Source organism: Moschus berezovskii, chromosome 5 (genome assembly GCF_049115385.1).
Source record: "Moschus berezovskii isolate FMDL1 chromosome 5, NW_MosBer_1.0, whole genome shotgun sequence".
Lineage (NCBI taxonomy): Eukaryota > Metazoa > Chordata > Mammalia > Artiodactyla > Moschidae > Moschus > Moschus berezovskii.
In genome coordinates this window covers 113,450,067-113,470,879 of record NC_142464.1, presented here as the reverse complement: position 1 = coordinate 113,470,879, position 20,813 = coordinate 113,450,067, and the positions used below count along the sequence as shown (strand labels likewise).

Below are 20,813 nucleotides of genomic sequence, written 5' to 3'. Positions count from 1 at the left end.
CCTTCCGATTTTTAAAATGATGTCAGAAGTCATCACTGACATAGGGCAGGAAATTTCCTCCACGCACATGACCAGCCCAAGTGCACTGGTAAAAGGAGTGACCTCCAGAGTTCAGCTTTTCAGGGAGACAGAAAAGGGGACATTTACTCACTGTCTTTGCTTGATGTAGTTTTATAGGATATTGATTGGGGTTTACTTTCCATTAGTGATTATTTAAAGAGTAACTAGCCATCTTAAAGAATTCACACTTGGCTCTCAGAATAAGCTTCTTCATGAATATTGCATGTTGAAACAGCGCTATGAAATTAATTAGAAATAATTGGCCCGATGGAAATAAGAAAAGAACCCACTGGCTCATAAGACAGAACAACCAGATTTACTCAGTGTGATTATTACCATCAGTAGTTAATAGGCACTAATACAGTTCTCGCTTTATCACCCCTGCAGTGTTTGGTCATGATTGAATCAAACTAGTATTGTGTCATAAAGGTGAAAAGCGGGGAAAATCTAGTGATACAGAATAGTAACGATAATGATACTTAATATTGATAGGCATTACATTCCAAATACTTCATCTCCATCGACTCGTTTAATATTAATGGCAGCCCTGCGTGTGTGCATGTGTGCTTAGCTGTGTTTGACTCTGTGCGATCTCATGACTGTAGCCCACCAGGTTCCTCTGTCTGTAGGATCTTCTAGACAAGAATACTGGAGTGGGTTCATATTTCCTTCTCCAGGAGATCTTCACAGTGCAGGGATCAAACTCGCATCTCTTGCGTCTCCTGCATTGGCAGGCGAATTCTTTACCACTAGCGCCACCCAGGAAGAAGCCAGTGACAACCCTAGATGGGGGTTTTAGTTTACTCATTTTGTAAGTGAAGAGACTGATAAAAGAGAGGTTAAGTGACTTTGCCAGGGTCACCCCGCTGGTGCACAGTGGGGCCAGAATTCAGTTTCAGGTAGGTTGGCCCCTCTGTTTATACTCCAAACAACGATTGTTCTTCTGCCTTTCAAAAAATCACAATGAGGCTGGAAATTCAGCCATAAAATAGTTAGCACTTACTAAGCTCCTACTGTGTGATTGCAAATCAGAATGCAAATCTGACTCATAGTGACTTGAACAAATAAGACTGTTTTGTATTTTTTTCTAATATAATAAGTCCAGAGGTAGGTGGACTTTGGATGGCTTCAGGGGCTCAACAACAGGGAGTGGCTTCTGTGTCCATATCTTGGCCTTCTGCTTGTGTTTGTTGTCTCATAGTCACAAGATGGCTGCTGTAGCTCCAGACATCATATCCTTACTCATGGAGGAAGAGTGGGCAGGTTCAAGAACCACTCCAGCTATAACTGTCCCTTTTCATCAGGAAAATGTGCTTTTCCAGGAATACCGCTGTTAATATGCTTAGATCCCATTGACTGGACCTATGTCATGAAATCCTAGCTAGATGAGTGTCTAGGACCATAGGGAACAGAAGTGTCCAGTGGACAGTCAGCACTGCCTGAGAACTTTCAACTTGGGAAGTGCAGTGTCTCTGGTCCCTGCCAAGAGATTCAGAAGGGGCCCATGATCTAGCTTAACAAGCCTCCGGGAATCTTGATGAACCCACTGGATTCGATCAACTGTGATTCACTGCTTGGGGCTAGCCACACTGCTCCCTAACAGACCTGAGGCTTCCTGATCAAATAGAAAGGGCGAATTGGGCCTGGCAGGGCAGGCAGCTCATTACTTCATGGCTCCTGTGACAGTTCATCGTCCACGTGATGGCCCTCCAGGCAGGTGTCCCTGCCCTTGTATTTTTTTTTTAATTAATTAATTTATTTTTTATTGGAGGCAAATTATTTTACAATTTTATATTGGTTGGTTTTGCCATACATTGACATGAATTCGCCCTGGGTGTACATGAGTTCCCCCTCCTGAACCCCCCTCCCACCTCCCTCCTCCCTTTATCCTCCCTCTGGGTCATCCCCGCACGCCAGCCCTGAGCATCCTATAACATGCATCAACCCTGAACTGGTGATTCGTTTCACATATGACAACATACATGTTTCAATGTCATTCTCCCAAATCATCCCACCGTCACCCTCTCCCACAGAGTCCCAAAGACTGTTCTATTCATCTGTGTCTCTTTTGCTATCTTGTATACAGGGTTATCATTTGCATCTTTCTAAATTCCATATATATGCGTTAGTATACTGTATTGGTGTTTTACTTTCTGGCTTACTTCACTCTGTATAATAGGCTCCAGTTTCATCCACCTCATTAGAACTGATTCAAATGTATTCTTTTTAATGGCTGAATAATACTCCATTGTGTATATGTACCACAGCTTTCTTATCCATTCGTCTGCACATAGACATCTAGGTTGCTTCCATGTCCTGGCTATTATAAACAGTGCTGCAATGAACATTGGAGTACATGTGGCTCTTTCAATTCTGGTTTCCTCGGTGTGTATGCCCAGGAGCGCGATTGCTGGATCATATGGCAGTTCTATTTCCAGTTTTTTGAGGAATCTCCACACTCTTCTCCATAGTGGCTGTACTAGTTTGCATTCCCACCAACAGTGTAAGAGGGTTCCTTCTCTCCACACCCTCTCCAGCATTTATTGCATGTAGACTTTTGGATAGCAGCCATTCTGACTGGTGTGAAATGGTATCTCATTGTGGTTTTGATTTGCATCTCTCTGATTATGAGGGATGTTGAGCATTTTTTCATGTGTTTGTTAGCCATCTTTATGTCTTCTTTGGAGAAATGTTTGTTTAGTTCTTTGGCCCATTTTTTGATTGGGTCATTTATTTTTCTGGAATTGAGCGGCAAGAGCTGCTTGTATATTTTGGAGATTAATCCTTTATCAGTTGCTTCATTTGCTATTATTTTCTCCCATTCTGAAGGCTGTCTTTTCACCTTACTTATAGTTTCCTTAGCTGTGCAGAAGCTTTTGATTTTAATTAGGTCCTATTTGTTTATTTTTGCTTTTATTTCCAATATTCTGGGAGGTGGGTCTTGGAGGATCCTGCTGTGATTTATGTCGGAGAGTGTTTTGCCTACATTCTCCTCTAGGAGTTTTATAGTTTCTGGTCTTACATTTAGCTCTCTAATCCATTTTGAGTTTATTTTTGTGTATGGTGTTAGGAAGTGATCTAGTTTCATTCTTTTACAAGTGGCTGACCAGTTTTCCCAGCACCACTTGTTAAAGAGACTGTCTTTTCTCCATTTTATGTTCTTGCCTCCTTTGTCGAAGATAAGGTGTCCATAGGTGCGTGGATTTATCTCTGGGCTTTCTATTTTGTTCCATTGATCTATATTTCTGTCTTTATGCCAGTACCATACTGTCTTGATGATTGTGGCTTTGTAGTAGAGCCTGAAGTCTGCCAAGTTGATTCCCCCAGTTCCATTCTTCTTCCTCAAGATTGCTTTGGCTATTTGAGGTTTTTTGTATTTCCATACAAATTGTGAGATTATTTGTTCTAGTTCTGTGAAAAATATCGTTGGTAGCTTGATAGGGATTGCATTGAATGTATAAATTACTTTGGGTAGTATACTCATTTTTACAATATTTATTCTTACAATCCATGAACATGGTATATTTCTCCATCTATTAGTGTTCTCTTTGATTACTTTCACTAGTGTTTTATAGTTTTCTACGTACAAGTATTTTGTTTCCTTAGGTAGATATATTCCTAAGTATTTAATTCTTTTCATTGCAACAGTGAATGGAATAGTTTCCTTAATTTCTTTCTATTTTCTCATTATTAGTGTATAGGAATGCAAGGGATTTCTGTGTGTTGATTTTATATCCTGCAACTTTACTGTATTCATTGATTAGCTCTAGTAGTTTTCTGGTAGAGTCTCTAGGGTTTTCTGTGTAGAGGATCATGTCATGCGAACAGTGAAAGTTTTACTTCTTCTTTTCCAATTTGTATTCCTTTTATGTCTTTTTCTGCTCTGATTGCTGTAGCCAAAACTTCCAGAACTATGGTGAATAGTAGTGGTGAGAGTGGGCACCCTTGTCTTGTTGCTGACTTTAGGGGAAATGCTTTCAGTTTTTCACCATTGAGGATAATGTTTGCTGTGGGTTTGTCATATATAGCTTTTATTATCGGAGAAGGCAATGGCAAGCCACTCCAGTACTCTTGCCTAGAAAATCCCATGGATGGAGGAGCCTGGTAGGCTGCAGTCCATGGGGTCGCTAAGGGTCGGACATGACTGAGCGACTTCACTTTTCACTTTCACACATTGGAGAAGGAAATGGCAACCCACTCCTGTGTTCTTGCCTGGAGAATCCCAGGGACGGGGGAGCCTGGTGGGCTTCCGTCTATGGGGTCACACAGAGTCGGACACGACTGAAGTGACTTAGCAGTAGCAGTAGCAGCAGCAGCAGCTTTTATTATGTTGAGGTATGTCCCTTCTATTCCCACTTTCTGGAGGGTTTTTATCATAAATGGATGTTGAATTTTGTTGAAGGCTTTCTCTGCATCTATTGAGATAATCATATGATTTTTATTTTTCAGTTTGTTAATGTGGTATATTACGTTGATTGATTTGCGGATATTGAAAAATCCTTGCATTCCTGGGATAAAGCCCACTTGGTCATGATGTATGATCTTCTTAATATGTTGTTGGATTCTGATTGCTAGAATTTTGTTAAGGATTTTTGCATCTATGTTCATCAGTGATATTGGCCTGTAGTTTTCTTTTTTTGTGGGGTCTTTACCAGGTTTTGGGATTAGGGTGATGGTGGCCTCATAGAATGAGTTTGGAAGTTTCCCTTCCTCAGCAATTTTCTGGAAGAGTTTGAGTAGAATAGGTGTTAGCTCTTCTCTAAATTTTTGGTAGAATTCGGCTGTGAAGCTGTCTGGTCCTGGGCTTTTGTTTGCTGGAAGATTTCTGATTACAGCCTCTAGTTCCGTGCTTGTGATGGATCTGTTCAGATTTTCTATTTCTTCCTGGTTCAGTTTTAGCAAGGTGTACTTTTCTAGGAATTTGTCCATTTCTTCCAGGTTATTCATTTTATTGCCATATAATTGCTGATAGTATTCTCTAATAATCCTTTGTATTTTGTGTTGTCAGTTGTGATCTCTCCATTTTCATTTCTAATTTTATTGATTTGGTTCTTCTCCCTTTGTTTCTTGATGAGTCTGGCTAGTGGTTTGTCAATTTTATTTACCTTCTCAAACAACCAGCTTTTGGCTTTGTTGATTTTTGCTATGGTCTGTTTTGTTTCTTTTGCATTTATCTCTGCCCTAATTTTTACGATTTCTTTCCTTCTACTGACCCTGGGGTTCTTCATTTCTTCCTTTTCTAGTTGCTTTAGATGTAGAGTTAGGTTATTTAGTTGATTTTTTTCTTGTTTCTTGATGTGTGCCTATATTGCTATGAACTTCCCCCTTAGCACTGCTTTTACAGTGTCCCAGAGGTTTTGGGTTGTTGTGTTTTCATTTTCATTCATTTCTATGCATATTTTGATTTCTCTTTTGAGTTCTTCTATGATTTGTTCATTATTCAGCAGTGTGTTGTTCAGCCTCCATATGTTGGCATTTTTAATAGTTTTTCTCCCGTAATTGAGATCTAATCTTACTGCATTGTGGTCAGAAAAGATGCTTGGAATGATTTCAATTTTTTTGAATTTACCAAGGCTAGATTTATGGCCCAGGATGTGATCTATCCTGGAAAAGGTTCCGTGTGCGCTTGAGAAAAAGGTGAAATTCATTGTTTTGGGGTGAAATGTCCTATAGAGATCTATTAGGTCTAACTAGTCTATTGTATCATTTAAAGTTTGTGTTTCCTTGTTAATTTTCTGTGTAGTTGATCTATCCATAGATGTAGGTGGGGTATTAAAATCTCCCACTATTATTGCATTGTTGTTAATTTCCCCTTTCATACTTGTTAGTAATTGTCTTACATATTGCGGTGCTCCTATGTTGGGTGCATAAATATTTATAATTGTTATATCTTCTTCTTGGATTGATCCTTTGATCATTATGTAGTTTCCTTCTTTGTCTCTTTTCACGGCCTTTGTTTTAAAGTCTATTTTATCTGATATGAGTATTGCTACTCCTGCTTTCTTTTGGTCTCTATTTGCATGGAATATCTTTTTCCAGCCCTTCACTTTCAGTCTGTATGTGTCCCTCGTTTTGAGGTGGGTCTCTTGTAGACAACATATATGGGGGTCTTGTTTTTGTATCCATTCAGCCAGCCTTTGTCTTTTGGTTGGGGCATTCAACCCATTTACATTTAAGGTAATTATTGATAAGTACGATCCCGTAGCCATTTTCTTTATTGCTTTGGGTTCGAGTTTATACACCCTTTCTGTGTCTCCTGTCTAGAAAAGATCCTTTAGCATTTGTTGGAGAGCTGGTTTGGTGATGCTGAATTCTCTCAGCTTTTGCTTGTCTGTAAAGCTTTTGGTTTCTCCTTCATATTTGAATGAGATCCTTTCTGGGTACAGTAGTCTGGGCTGTAGGTTATTTTCTTTCATCACTTTAAGTATGTCTTGCCATTCCCTCCTGGCCTGAAGAGTTTCTGTTGAAAGATCAGCTGTTATCCTTATGGGAATCCCCTTGTGTGTTATTTGCTGCTTTTCCCTTGTTGCTCTTAATATTTGTTCTTTGTTAATTTGATTAATATGTGTCTAGGAGTATTTCGCCTTGGGTTTATCCTGTTGGGGACTCTCTGGGTTTCTTGGACTTGGGTGATTCTTTCTTTCCCTATTTTAGGGAAGTTTTCAACTATTATCTCCTCAAGTATTCTCTCATGGTCTTTCTTTTTGTCTTCTTCTTCTGGGACTCCTATGATTCGAATGTTGGAGTGTTTAACATTGTCCCAGAGGTCTCTAATATTGTCCTCATTTCTTTTAATTCGTTTTTCTTTTTTCCTCTCTGTTTCATTTATTTCTACAATTCTATCTTCTAGCTCACTTATCCTGTCTTCTGCCTCTGTTATTCTACTGTTTGTTCCCTCCAGAGTGTTTCTGGTCTCATCTATTGCATTATTCACTGTATATTGACTCTTTTTTATTTCCTCTAAGTCCTTATTAAACCTTTCTTCCATCTTCTCAATCCTTTTCTCCAGGTTATTTATCTGTAACTCGATTTTGAATCATTTTCACCACCAAAATTTGAAATTCTTTATCAGGTAGATTCCCTATGTCTTCCTCTTTTGTTTGTGTTGGTGGGCATTTATCTTGTCCCTTTACTTGCTGGGTATTTCTCTGCTTCTTCATCTTGCTTATATTGCTTTGCTTGGGGTGGCCTTTCCCTCTTCCGGCCGTTTGTGGAGTTCTCTTTATTACGTTCCTCGCTGTGTGTGGGGTTGGACAGGTAACTTGTCAAGGTTCCCTGATTATGGAAGCTTGTGTCGGTGTTCTGGTGGGTGGAGCTGGATTTCTTCTCTCTGGAGTGCAAGGAAGTGTCCAGTAATGAGTTATGAGATGTCAGTGGGTTTGGAGTGACTTTGGGCAGCCTGTATATTGAAGCTCAGGGCTATTTTCCTGTGTTGCTGGAGAATTTGCGTGGTACGTCTTGCTCTGGAACTTGTTGACCCTTGGGTGATGCTTGGTTTTAGTGTAGGTATGGAGACGTTTGATGAGCTCCTATCGATTAATGTTCCCTGGAGTTAGGAGTTCTCTGGTGTTCTCAGGGTTCGGGCTTAAGCCTCTTGCCTCTGGTTTTTGGTTATTCTTGGAGTAGCCTCTAGACTACTCTATCTGTCATTTCCAAGGTGGTTCCCTCTGTTTTAGCTTCTGTTTGCTGGTGTCTTCAGTGTCTAATTTCCGCCCTGATACTAGGGGGCGGGTGGACACTTTTTAAGGCTCAGTTGTTCAGTCCTGTTCTGGGAAGGGAGGAACGCTGCAGACGAATATCTCTGGCATCTGTGGGGAGTGCTTGCAGCGTCTCGGCCACACTGGGTTTGCCCCCACTCACAGTGCGTGTGTTGTCCGAGTCTACACTGCACAGGCTCTAGGTTGCTCTGCCGGGAACTGTCCGAGGCCGGTGCTGGGTTGTATGCACTTCCCAGGTCTGAGCGGCTCAAGTTCAGGTTCTCGGGTACTCCACAAAGGCGCAGACTTGGTTGGGCCTGCGTTTTGTGCCTTCCCCGGTCCGAGCAGCTCAGGGGACCAGGTGTTTGGCGAGCGCGGTCGCTGCGACTTATCGCCTCCCCAGTCCCTGCCACTCGGTTTTTTGGGTGTACAACCAGCGCACCTTCTCAGGTGGATATCAACCGGCCTGAGTCCGAGAAGTCTTGATTAGCAACAAGCCTGCCTGCAGTTTGTATCGGATGCCTTTCTGGGGCCGCGGTTGCCCCCTCCAGCTCTGGCTGCCCTCCCTGCCTGTCTCGGCGGGGCATGGGGGATGGGCCGACCGCAGCCGGCTCGTTCTGCTCAGTCCTTTGTTCTGTGAGCGGGGCTGGCGCAGTCTTAGGTTAGAGCTTTCCACCTTTTTGTGGGGAAGCTATCCCAGTCTGCTTTGCTCTCCCCAGTTCTCTCAGATTGTTCTCGTGGCATTCAAGCCCAGTCCTCTCTCTAAGCAGTTCAGCCGGCTCCTCCCTGCCCAGCCCCCGCTTGCTAATGGCGTATGCAGGCGTCTGCGCTGCTTCTCCGCTGGGAGTTACCGTTTGGCGGGTAATCTGTGTTTTAAAAAAATCTTAAAAAAAAAAGAGGGTTATGTGGCCCTCTGAGCTTCCAAGGCTCGCCACAGATTCGCCAGTGAGAGGGTTTCCTGGTGTTTGGAAACTTCTCTCTTTTTAAAGCCTCCCTTCCCGGGACGGAGCTCCGTCCTTACTTCTTTTGTCTCTCTTTTTATCTTTTATGTTTTTTTCTACCTCCTTTCGAAGACAATGGGCTGCTTTTCTGGGTGCCTTATGTCCTCTGCCAGCATTCAGAAGTTGTTTTGTGGACTTTACTCCGCGTTCAAATGTTCTTTTGATGAGTTTGTGGGGGAGAGAGTGGTCTCGCCGTCCTATTCCTCCACCATCTTGTTCCTTCCTGCCCTTGTATTTTTAGGTGAGGTCACTGGCACCTCGGCTTTGCCTCTGGCTGGCAACGTGCTGTCTATTTCTGCTTTCACAGTGCACCTATTACAGTGTTCCCCTTGGCAACCCCAGCCCTTTCTAAGTGTTGCAAAGTCCAAACAGACACTGTTTTTCAAGAATTCACCTTCCCATTCCCCTGACCAACTCTGGCAGTGCTCATGACTGCTTCAGGTGGGACAGTTTGATGATCTGGAAACCTATAGGTCATCAACTCTTTCAGTTTTCTCAGGACTGCAGGGTTTCCAGGGATGTCGGGTCTTCAGTACTAGGACTAGGGAAGTTCTGGGTAAACCAGGACAAGGTGTCACCCTGAGAAACCCACTCATCACCCCTCTCCCACCCACCACCCAACTCCTCTTGCTCTGGGCCAACAGCCCTAGGTGAGACTGCGATTTCTAGGACCCATCTTTGGCTTGGGACTCACTGATTACAACCATTTCAATCTGCTTATCAGCCAAGTGTAATCCTTCCTTTATTCACAATGTATACATGGAGTCACTTTTATGTAAGTATACATATATCAGGTCAGAGGGTTGCCAAATAAATGGAAAACCCAGGTCATATGCTCAATCACTTAAATCCAATCTAGACCAATAAGCAAATAAACATGAAATAAGTACCTATTTGCCCTGAACCTTATGTTAGATCCGCACTGCCACATCCATGAGTACACCTTTCATGAGGATGTGGATGAATGAGCTTATTTGCAGTATTATAATTTTGGGCTCCAAAATCACTGTGGATGATGATTGCAGCCATGAAATTAAAAGACACTTACTCCTTGGAAGGAAAGTTATGACCAACCTAGATAGTATATTAAAAAGCAGAGACATTACTTTGCCAACAAAGGTCCGTCTAGTCAAGGCTATGGTTTTTCCCGTGGTCATGTATGGAAGTGAGAGTTAGACTGTGAAGAAAGCTGAGCGCCGAAGAATTGATGCTTTTGAACTGTGGTGCTGGAGAAGACTCTTGAGAGTCCCTTGGACTGCAAGGAGATCCAACCAGTCCATTCTAAAGGAGCTCAATCCTGGGTGTTCATTGGAAGGACTGATGCTAAAGCTGAAACTGCAATACTTTGGCCACCTCATGCGACGAGTTGACTCACTGGAAAAGACTCTGATGCTGGGAAGGATTGGGGGCAGGAGGAGAAGGGGACAACAGAGAATGAGATGGCTGGATGGCATCACCAACTCGATGGACATGAGTTTGAGTGAACTCCGGGAGTTGGTGATGGACAGGGAGGCCTGGTGTGCTGCGATTCATGGGGTCGCAAAGAATTGGACACGACTGAGCGACTGAACTGAACTGAATGCTAGTTACTAAAGCAGTGTGTTGATTGCTCAGTCACGTCCAACTTTGCAACCCCTTGGACTGTAGCCCGCCAGGCTCCTTTGTCCATGGAATTCTCGAGGCAAGAATACTGGGGTGGGTTGCCATTTCCTTCTCCAAAGGATTTTCCCGACCCAGGGATTGAACCCGAGTCTCCTGCATTGCAGGCAGATTCTTTACTGTCTGAGCCACCAGGGAAGCAGTAGTTTTAGGCATTTGCTGGGTTGCTCATTAATTAAAGCTCCTTCCAGTTATTTTTCAAGACAAAAGAGGAGGCCAGTGGAGAAACAAGCCTTACCTCCAGAAGGGATCTAGGTGAGACTGAGGAATGAAACCCAGGAGGGCAGCAGCAAGGACCCCCTGATTCTGAAGCCCAGCATTAGCCAAGCTCACCCACCTGTTCAGCATCAACTCAGGATCCCCTACATGGTACTTGGCTCTGAAACACTTCTGGCAAGAAGGAGCAAAGGGAAAGCTTACTCCCCAAAAACAGCCATTCCAGAGAGAGCGCAGGGCAAGCAGAAACGCACCAGTGCAATCCCTTTTCCAGTTTACTGTTGGACAACTCCCACCACCTTTGATAGGGCCAGAGGCAACAAATGTTCAGTGAAATATCCCTCCTGGGAGAACCCAGCAGAGTGGGAGGATTGTTCCTCATCCCCAAAACAAACAGCTAAGTCTTGTAGGAAGTTCCTGTGTGCCAGGCACTATTCTGTGCTCTTATGGAAGGTAGGCGTTGTTGGTCCCATTTTACAGATGGGGTAAGTGAGACACATGGAAGCCAAGTGACTCATCCAAGGTCATTTGGCAGAGTTGAGTTATGGACCTAAGCAGTCTGACTTGAGGCTGGGGTTTCCTGATTCCTGGACAGATGTCTGCAAAAGGTTCTGAGATTGCACTAAGAAGAAAGTTGGGAGTAGAGAACAAATCACGTTTCTTTCCTTCATGAGCATGGCCATATGTCAAAGGCCAGGTAGGAGTGTTCCTTGAAATGAAGAATGTTGGAGGAATGGCTTTGCAGGCAGGTGAAATAACAGCACACACATGGCAGCACAAAGCAGTGTGGAGCCTTCAGGGAAGTGGGGATGTTTATTGCTAATTGGGGGCAGGTGGCCAATGCCTCCTGGGACCTTGGGAGCGCTTGATAATATATGTACATTTCCTAGCTCGTTGCTGGTCACATCACATATGCAGGTCAAGCTCCTGTGAGTGGGGAAAACGAAAAAAATAAGAGAATTTCTTTTCCTGGCAAGTTATTTACAAAGGAAGCCAATCTAGGTCAAAGAACCCAGGTTTTGCTAAGTTAACCGTTAACCTTGTCTCTCTATTCTAAGCACGTTAGGTGTTAGATGGCACACTGAATTCTGACTTTGGCTTGGCAGGGACACAATTCAACATAATTATCCTCCATGGCATTAAGCTGAATACCTAGGGAGCTAATTGTATTCGTTCACCTCCTCCTATCCTTTCCCCCATAATGTAGTGAACTCATCAGTTCACTTCATCTTTTGTAAATAGCATGTCTTTCCTAGTTATTGGAAATTGGCCGAAATTCAATCTAATGCAGAAATATTTACCAAATGCTCATTATGTACCAGGGATTGCATTTGGCTCCATGAATATGGAGATCTGCTTTCAATTATCCCTTTAATTAATGAATATTTGTTAAATATGACTGTGTTCCAATGCCGTGCTAGCTGTGGGGGCACCCTAGAAAAACAATCATGGCCTTTGACCTCAGGGAACTTGGAGTCTAATGCTAGATCAATGATCTTAATCAGTTCAGTTCAGTTCAGTCGCTCAGTTGTGTCCGACTCTCCGTGACCCCATGAATCACAGCACGCCAGGCCTCCCTGTCCATCACCAACTTCCGGAGTTCACTCAAACTCATGTCCACAGAGTCGGTGATGCCATCCAGCCATTTCATTCTCTGTTGTCCCCTTCTCCTCCCGCCCCCAACCTTTCCTAGCATCAGACTCTTTTCCAGTGAGTCAACTCGTTGCATGAGGTGGCCAAAGTATTGGAGTTTCAGCTTTAGCATCAGTCCTTCCAATGAACACCTAGGATTGATCTCCTTTAGAATGGACTGGTTGGATCTCCTTGCAGTCCAAGGGACTCTCAAGAGTCTTCTCCAACACCACAGGTAAAAAGCATCAATTCTTTGGCGATCAGCTTTCTTCACAGTCCAACTCTCACATCCATACATGACCACGGGAAAAACCATAGCCTTGACTAGACAGACCTTTGTTGGCAAAGTAATGTCTCTGCTTTTTAATATACTATCAAGGTTGGTCATAAGTTTCTTTCCAAGGAGTAAGCGTCTTTTAATTCATGGCTGCAATCAGCATCTGCAGTGATTTTGGAGCCCAAAAAAATAAAGTCTGACACTGTTTCCAGGTGCATGTAAAATAATACACAATGGGACTTCCTTGGTGGTCTAGTAGTTAAAGCCTGAGCTTCCACTGCAGGGGCGAGGGTTCAATCCCTGCTCTGAGACTGAGATCTTGCATGCTCTGCAGCATGACAAAAAAATAAAGTCTACCTATTCTACTTTTTATTTTTTCAGGGATTTCACTGCTGTGGCCCAGTTCAATCCCTGGTCCCAGAACTGAGATCCCACAAGCTGTGTGGTGCAGCCCACAAATAAATACATTTAAAAAATAAAATAGAGTGATGACTTTTGGAGGAAAGTCCCAGGATGCTGTGAGACTGTATAACAAGGATAGCAGACTCTGGAGGGTGAGGGTAGCCTTCTCTGGATGTAGAAGAATAAAGAGGAAGCAGAGTTAACAAGTGTAGGGCCCAGAAAAGAGCATTAAAGGCACAGGGAATGGCTGCTCAGTACAGAAAGGAAGCTCTCGTGTCTGGAGCTCAGTGGGTGTGGGGATGGGGATGGGAGGTGAAACAGGAGAAGTGTCAGGACCCAACTGTGTAATCTGATGGACACGAGGTGGAATTTTCCCCTTTCCCTGAAAGCAATGGAGGGGGACTTTGGAGGAGTGTAAGCAGAGGATGAGCAAGATCCCCTTCCTCAGAGAGGCTGTTGGAAGACTACTGTGGTTTGTCCAGGTGAGAAATGATGTGGGTTAGACCAGAGGGTGACCACAGGGTAGATGGATGGGAGAGACAGTGAAGAGGTGAAATGAACCTCACCCAGTGAAGGATTAGGTGTGGAGCTGAGCAAGAGAGGATTCAGGGATGAGTTCCAGGCTTTGAGCTTATGAGGTCAAATGAATGTTGAACCACTCAACCTAGGCCTGCTTTCTTATTTTTTTTAAATTGATGGTTGTATGGTTGTTTTTTAATTGTACGTTGTTTTTTAATTATGTTTTTTAATCGTATGGTTGATTTGGAGCTTCAGCTTCAGCATCAGTCCTTCCAGTGAATGTTCAGGGTTGATTTCCTTTAGGATTATCAGAGGATGCAATGGTTAGATAGCATCACCAACTGAATGGACATGAATCTGAGCAAACTCCAGGAGATAGTGGAAGATAGTGGAGGACAGGTAGCCCGGCATGCTGCAGTCTGAGGGACCGTGACGAGCTGGACATGACTTAGTGAGTGAACAACAATGACAAATGGTTGAGTTACAATGTTGTGTGAGTTTCAGGTGTGGAGCAAAGTGGTTCAGTTCTATATTCAGCCATAGATATGCACACACACGTTCTTTCTCATATTCTTTTCCACTGTGATTTATCACAGGATGTTGAGTATAGCTCCCTGTGCTCTACAGTAGGACCTTGTTGTTTACCCATCTTTGCCTCTGCTGATCCCAAACTCCAAATCCATCCCTCTCACCTGCCTCCCCCTTGGCAACCACCAGTCTATATATGTGTGTGTGTGTGTGTACATATTCATTTATATTGGAGGTTATTACAAGATACTGAATATAGTTCCCTGTGTAATAAGTAGGTCCTTGTTTATCTACTTTATATATAGTAGTGTGTATCTGTTAATCCCAAAGGGAATGCACATCAGTGAATATCGTATGGTATTTGTCTGTCTTCGTCTGACTTACGTCCCCTAGTATTGTGACCCTAGGTCAGTCAGTGTTGCTGCAGATGGAATTATTTTGCTTTTTTAAAATGGCTGAGTAATATTTCATTATATTATATGTACCATATCTTCTTTATCCGTTCGTTTGTTGATGGGCATTTTGGTTGCTTCCATGTCTTGGGCATTGTTAAATAGTTCTGCTGTGGACACTAGGGTGCATGTATCTTTTCAAATATAGTTTTTCTGGATATATGCCCAAGAGTGGAGTTGATGGATCATATGGCAACTCTATTTTTAGTCTTTTGAGAAATCTCCACACTGTCCTCCATAGTGGCTGCACCAATTTGCATTCCCACCAACAGTGTAGGAGGGTTCCCTTTTCTCCACACCCTCTCCTAGGTTTTGTTTTGGATCCTTTGAAGTGGTTCAGGGTAACTCTGAAGCCTCCAGGAGTCACTGTGGGGTTGGCATCAGTCTGTACACACAGCCTGGAAAGTTATTGGCCATTAGGTGATGCTGAAAGCCCTTGGAGCCAGTGAGGCGAGGAAGGCTGTAGGATGGAGGTTTGATGGAATCCAGTATTTAATGGATGGAGGTAAAGGATGAATGTGCAAAAGAACTGATGCGTGAAATGGAATATTGAGAAGGTGTACTTCCATGGAAGACAAGCAGATGTTTCAAAAGGGAGAGAGTGGCCAAGTAAAAGGGGGGCAGATCACTGTCCATTGACTTGAGTGGTATGACCATACTTTGTTGATATTGTGCTGTGGGGATGAGGTATAAGCCATACTGGAATAAGGCAATAGACAGCAAGAATGGGGAGCCCCATCAAGGAACATGGTGAAAGAGAGACATGAGACAGGGCAATACTTGCTTGTTTGCTAAGTCGCTTCAGTTACGTCTGACCCTTTGTGACCCGGTGGAGTAGAGCCCACCAGGCTCCTCTGTCCATGGGATTCTCCAGGCAAGAATCCTGGAGTGAGTTGGAGACAGGGCAGGGCAGGGTTTGAAAGCATTGTCCTCCCCCTTCTGGCTCATGATACCAGAGGTGAGACACCCGAGCAGGAAGAGCATGATGTGGTCATGGCACTTGGGGGCCCAGAGGTTCCATAATGGAGGCAGGATTAGCTCCTTGGACACAAACAGGTGAGCTGATGTCTGAATGTGTAAGGTAACAGAGACTAGAAGTGAAGTCATCTTGGCAAAGGGAACAAGTACAAGAATATGGTAATCCAAGTATCCAAGTTTTTCTGTTATCCCTTCCCTCTGGCCCAAAAGATGTCTCTCCTCCTTTATATGCATTGGGGAAGTGTTAATTGCCAAATATATGTGTTGGGGTGGGGGAATGGAATATGCAAAGTAGCCATTCAGTGGTGGAGTGCTGTAATGGCAAACAATGTGGTAAACCAGAAGCCATTGGAAATAAAGGGTTAGATATTCAGGTGAAGACATTTTAAGAATCAATACAAGGATTGACAAATCTAACTAGTTCCTTTTTTTTTCTTTTACAGTCAACTTTGACCATTTTCAGATTTTGCGGGCCATTGGTAAAGGCAGTTTTGGAAAGGTAAGAATGGTGGATTTTTAAAAATTTCATCAATAAAATATAAAAGTTCTGACCGCTGGATTTATGCTTATGTGCATGTTTGTGTGTTTGTTTTTGTGTTCATTTCTGGGCACTGGGAATTTCCTGTTTGACAGAAAGATTTGAATTTGCCAAATTTGAAATGTGAAAGGAAGTCTGAATAGTTTCCTTTGGATACGCTGTAATTTCATTCTGAAAATTAAATTACCACGGCTGCCCTGCTTTAGGTGAATTACAATGGTAATTATTTCAAGGTTGCTAATGCTATTTCTTCTTTGAGAATCTAAATAAGGAAAGTGGAAAAAACCCACAAATTTATGAGATGGCCAACAGCAGCTTTTTCCTTCAATGTCAGCATTTTATTTAAAAAGTTATTGTGGAAAGCAGACTTAATATGGGATCTCCTTGCTTAAATTTTTAAGTGTATGTATTATTGTTGGCTATACAGAGAACACTGTACTGCAGATCTCTAGAGCTTGTTCATCCTGTTTGACTGAAACTTTATGCCCATTAGATAGTAATTCCCCGTGCCCTCATCCCCTTAGCCCGTGGCAACCAGCATACCAGTCTTGCTTCTATGAATTTGACTATTTTAGATACCACATATACATGGACTCATGCAGTATTTATCTTTCTGTGACTGGTTTATTTCACTTGGCATAATAACCTCAAGATTTAATCCGTGTTGAATAAAAGTGGCAAGAATGGGCATTCTTGTCTTGTTCCTGATCTAAAAGGAGAAGCTTTCAGCTCTGCACTCTTGAGTATGATGGTAGCTGTGGGTTTGTCATATATGGCCTTTTATTATGTTGAAGTATGTTTCTTTTATACTCACTCTGTTGAGAGCTTTTATCATAAATGAATGTTGAATTTTGTCGAAAGCTTTTTCTGCCTCTGTTGAGATGATCAGGTGATTTTTAGCCGTCATTCTGTTAATGTGGTATATCATGCTGATTGATTTGTGGATGTTGAATCATCCTTGCAGCCCTTCAATAAATCCCGCTTGAACAGGGTGCATGATCCTTTTAATGTATTGTTGAATTCACTTTGCTCATACTTTGTTGAAGATTTTTTGTAGGCATGTTCATCAGGTATATTGGCCTATAGTTTTCTTTTTTAGCGTGGTCCTTGTTTGGTTTTGACGTCAGCATTACCTTGTTTGCTAATGCTGACCTTGTAAAATGGGTTTGGGAATGTTCCCTCCTCCACAATTTTTAGGAAGAGTCTGAGAAATATTAAGTATTAAACCTCTGGGCATTTGGTAATATTCACCAGTGAGGCCTTCTCATACTGTTCATGGGGTTCTCATGGCAAGAATACTGAAGTGGTTTGCCATTCCCTTCTCCAGTGGACCATGTTTTGTCAGAACTCTCTACCATGACCCGTCCATCTTGGGTGGCCTTACATGTCATGGCTCATAGTTTCATTGAGTTAGACAAGGCTGTGGTCCATGTGATCAGATGGGTTAGTTTTCTGTAATTGTGGTTTTCATTCTGTCTGCGCTCTGATAGAGAAGGATAAGAGGCTTATGGAAGCTTTCTGATGCCTCAGGAAGCATCACTACAAACAAAACTAGTGTAGGTGATGTAATTCCAGTTGAGCTATTTCAAATCCTGAAAGATGATGCTGTGAAAGTGCTGCACTCAATATGCCAGCAAATTTGGAAAACTCAGCAGTGGCCACAGGACTGGAAAAGGTCAGTTTTCATTCCAGTCCCAAAGAAAGGCAATGCCAAAGAATGCTCAAACTATCACACAATTGCATTAATCTTATACATTAGCAAAGTAATGCTCAAAATTCTCCAAGCCAGGCTTCAACAGTACATGAACCAGGAAATTCCAGATGTTCAAGCTGGTTTTAGAAAAGGCAGAGGAACCAGAGATCAAATTGCTCACATCTGTTGAATCATCGAAAAAGCAAGAGAATTCCACGAAAACATCTACTTCTGCTTTATTGACTACGCCAAAGTTGTGGATCACAACAAACTGTGGAAAATTCTTAAAGAGATGAGAACACCAGACCACCTGACCTGCTTCCTGAGAAACCTGTATGCGGGTCAAGAAGCAAAAGTTAGCACCGGACATGGAACAACTGACTCGTTCCAATTTGGGAAAGGAGTACATCAAGGCTGTATATTGTCACCCTGCTTATTTAACCTGTATGCAGAGTACATCATGTGAAATGCTGGGCTGGATGAAGTACAAGCCGGAATCCAGATTGATGGGAGAAATATCAATAATCTCAGATATGCAGATAACACCACCTTTATGGTAGAAATCGAAGAACTAAAGATCCTGTTGTTGAAAGTGAAAGAGGAGAGTCAAAAAGCTGCCTTAAAGCTCAACATTCAGAAAACTAAGATCATGGCATCCGGTCTCATCACTTCATGGCAAATAGATGGGAAAACAGTGGAAACAGTGACAGACTTTATGTTTTGGGGTTCCAAAATCATTGCAGATGGTGACTGCAGCCATGAAATTAAAAGATGCTTGCTCCATGGAAGAAAAGCTATGATAAATGTAGACAGCATTTTAAAAAACAGAGACATTACTTTGCCAACAAAGGTCCATCTAGTCAAAGTTTTGGTTTTTCCAGTAGTCATGTATGGATGTGAGAATTGGACTATTTAGAAAGCTGAGTGCCAAAGAATTGATGCTTTGGAATTGTGGTGTTGGAGAAGACTCTTAGGAGTCCCTTGGAGGAGACTCAGCCAGTCTCCAGGAGGAGATCCAGCCAGTCAGTCCTAAAGGAAATCAATCCTGAATATTCATTGGAAGGACTGATGCTGAAGCTGAAACTTGAATACTTTGGCCACCTGATGTGAAGAACTGACTCATTGGAAAAGAGCCTGATGCTGGGAAAGATTGAAGGCAGGAGAGGGGGACGACAGAGGATAAGATGGTTGGATGGCATCACTGACTCAATGGACATGAGTTTGAGCAAACTCCAGGAGTTGGTGATGGGCAGGAAGCCTGGTGTGCTGCAGTCCATGGGGTCGCAAAGAGTCAGGCATGACTGAGCGACTGAACTGAACTGATTTGATGCTTTCTTATATGTTCCATCTCTGGTGAAGTACTGTTTTTGTTTGTCCGTTCTTCTCCCAAGTTCAGTGAGCATCTTTATGACCAATATTTTGAACTCTGTGTCAGCTAAACGACTTATGTCCATTTCATTATGGGTTTTTAACGGTGACTCTGTCTTTTCCTTTTATTTGAAGTATATTCCTTTCTTACCTCATTTTGCTTGACTCTGTGTTTGTGGCTAATATTACGTGAAGCAGCTCTCTCCGTCAGTCTTGAAATACTGGCCTTACGAAGAAGATCGACTTTATTGCTTAACCTTCCCCTAGCTCTTGATTTGGAGAAGGAAATGGCAACCCACTCCAGTGTTCTTGCCTGGAGAATCCCAGGGACAGGGGAGCCTGGTGGGCTGCCGTCTATGGGGTCGCACAGAGTCGGACACGACTGAAGCGACTTGCAGCAGCAGCAGCAGCTCTTGATTATCTCTTAAATGTTTGTGATTATCTTAGCTTTCCGACTTATTCTTCATAGTTCCCAGTTGTTGAAGGTGTGCAAAGACCTGTTAGTGTTCCAGAGAGTAGAATTTCCATTAGCCCTTAGTTCGGGCTGATAGAAGCTGGACTTGCTGGCCACACCTTTTAAGGTGTGCCAATATATACAGTAATATCAAACTGCAATTGTAAACCTTGCTGGCCTTCACACCAGATGATCTACACATAATTTATTGGTGACAGCTGCAAAAATCAGGGGTCCAGATGAGCGTTTGATCTCATTTCTTGGCTTCTCTAGAGGCTCAGTTGGTAAAGAATCTGCCTGCAATGCAGGAGACCTGGGTCCGATCCCTGGATCTGGAAGATCCCCTGGGGAAGGAAATGGCAGCCCACTCCAGTACTCTTGCCTGGAGAATTCCATGGACAGAGAAGCCAGGAAGGCTACAGTCCATGGGATCGCAGAGTTGGACACAACTGTGCGACTAACTTTCACTGGGAGTTACCAGGGAGCTGCAGTGAGTTCAAGGGAGTACACAAAGAAGACATCCCCTAGACCACTTCCATAGCCTCTAAATGTATGGAAAACTGGAAGCCTTTCCCTCGGGCTGAAGCTCCAAGACAGGTAGACAGGCTTTTTTCACAGGAAGATGGGCTACATCTCAGTCGACTGTCTGTACAGTGACTGGGGTATGGGGGGCCTTCCAAGAATAGTCTCTCTGATTGTCTCAGACCCATGGGGCCCCAAAACACAATTCCCCCTGGACAGCAGAGCCAGATGTTCAAGGGGCATCCCCTGTATGGCCTGCATGTGCCTACTGGCTCTGGCAGGGCTGAGAAGAGGCGCGAACACTGGTGCTAGAAAGGGGGAGGATAAGAATGGCACCGGGAAGACTCCCAACAGATTCCTGCCCCTCCAGCAGAGCTTTAAGGTTAGTAAATGAATCTCCTTCACATGTGATCTAAACCTAGGCCTGTTCGTTGCTTTTGCACTGGGTCCAAGACGAGTGAATCTTCATGCAAGCCCTTTATGAGTTCTCTGTTCCCTGTAGCCCTATATTCTTCCAGATGTAAATCCTGCTGGGTTTCTTTTCTTCTTTTTAATTTATTTATATTAATTGGAGGCTAATTACTTTATAATATTGTGTATTGGTTTTGCCATACATTGACATGAATCCACCCCAGGTGTACATGTGTTCCCAATCCTGAACCCCCCTCCCACCTCCCTCCCCATCCTATCCCTCTGGTTCATCCCAATACACCAGCCCCGAGCGTCCTGTATCATGCATCGAACCTGGTCTGGTGATGCATTTCACATATGATAATATACATGTTTCAGTGCCATTCTCCCAAATCCTCCCACCCTC

General features: G+C 43.2%; 1 protein-coding gene across 1 annotated transcript in view; it reads left to right on the top strand.

Annotated features, from left to right (window-relative positions):
* STK32B (serine/threonine kinase 32B) overlaps positions 1-20,813 on the top strand; it is a 386,337-nt gene that overhangs the window by 84,921 nt on the left and 280,603 nt on the right. Inside the window, exon 2 of the mRNA XM_055435021.2 lies at positions 15,865-15,920. Coding sequence (XP_055290996.1) covers positions 15,865-15,920 — 56 coding nt within the window. The remainder of the gene's footprint in view (positions 1-15,864; positions 15,921-20,813) is intronic.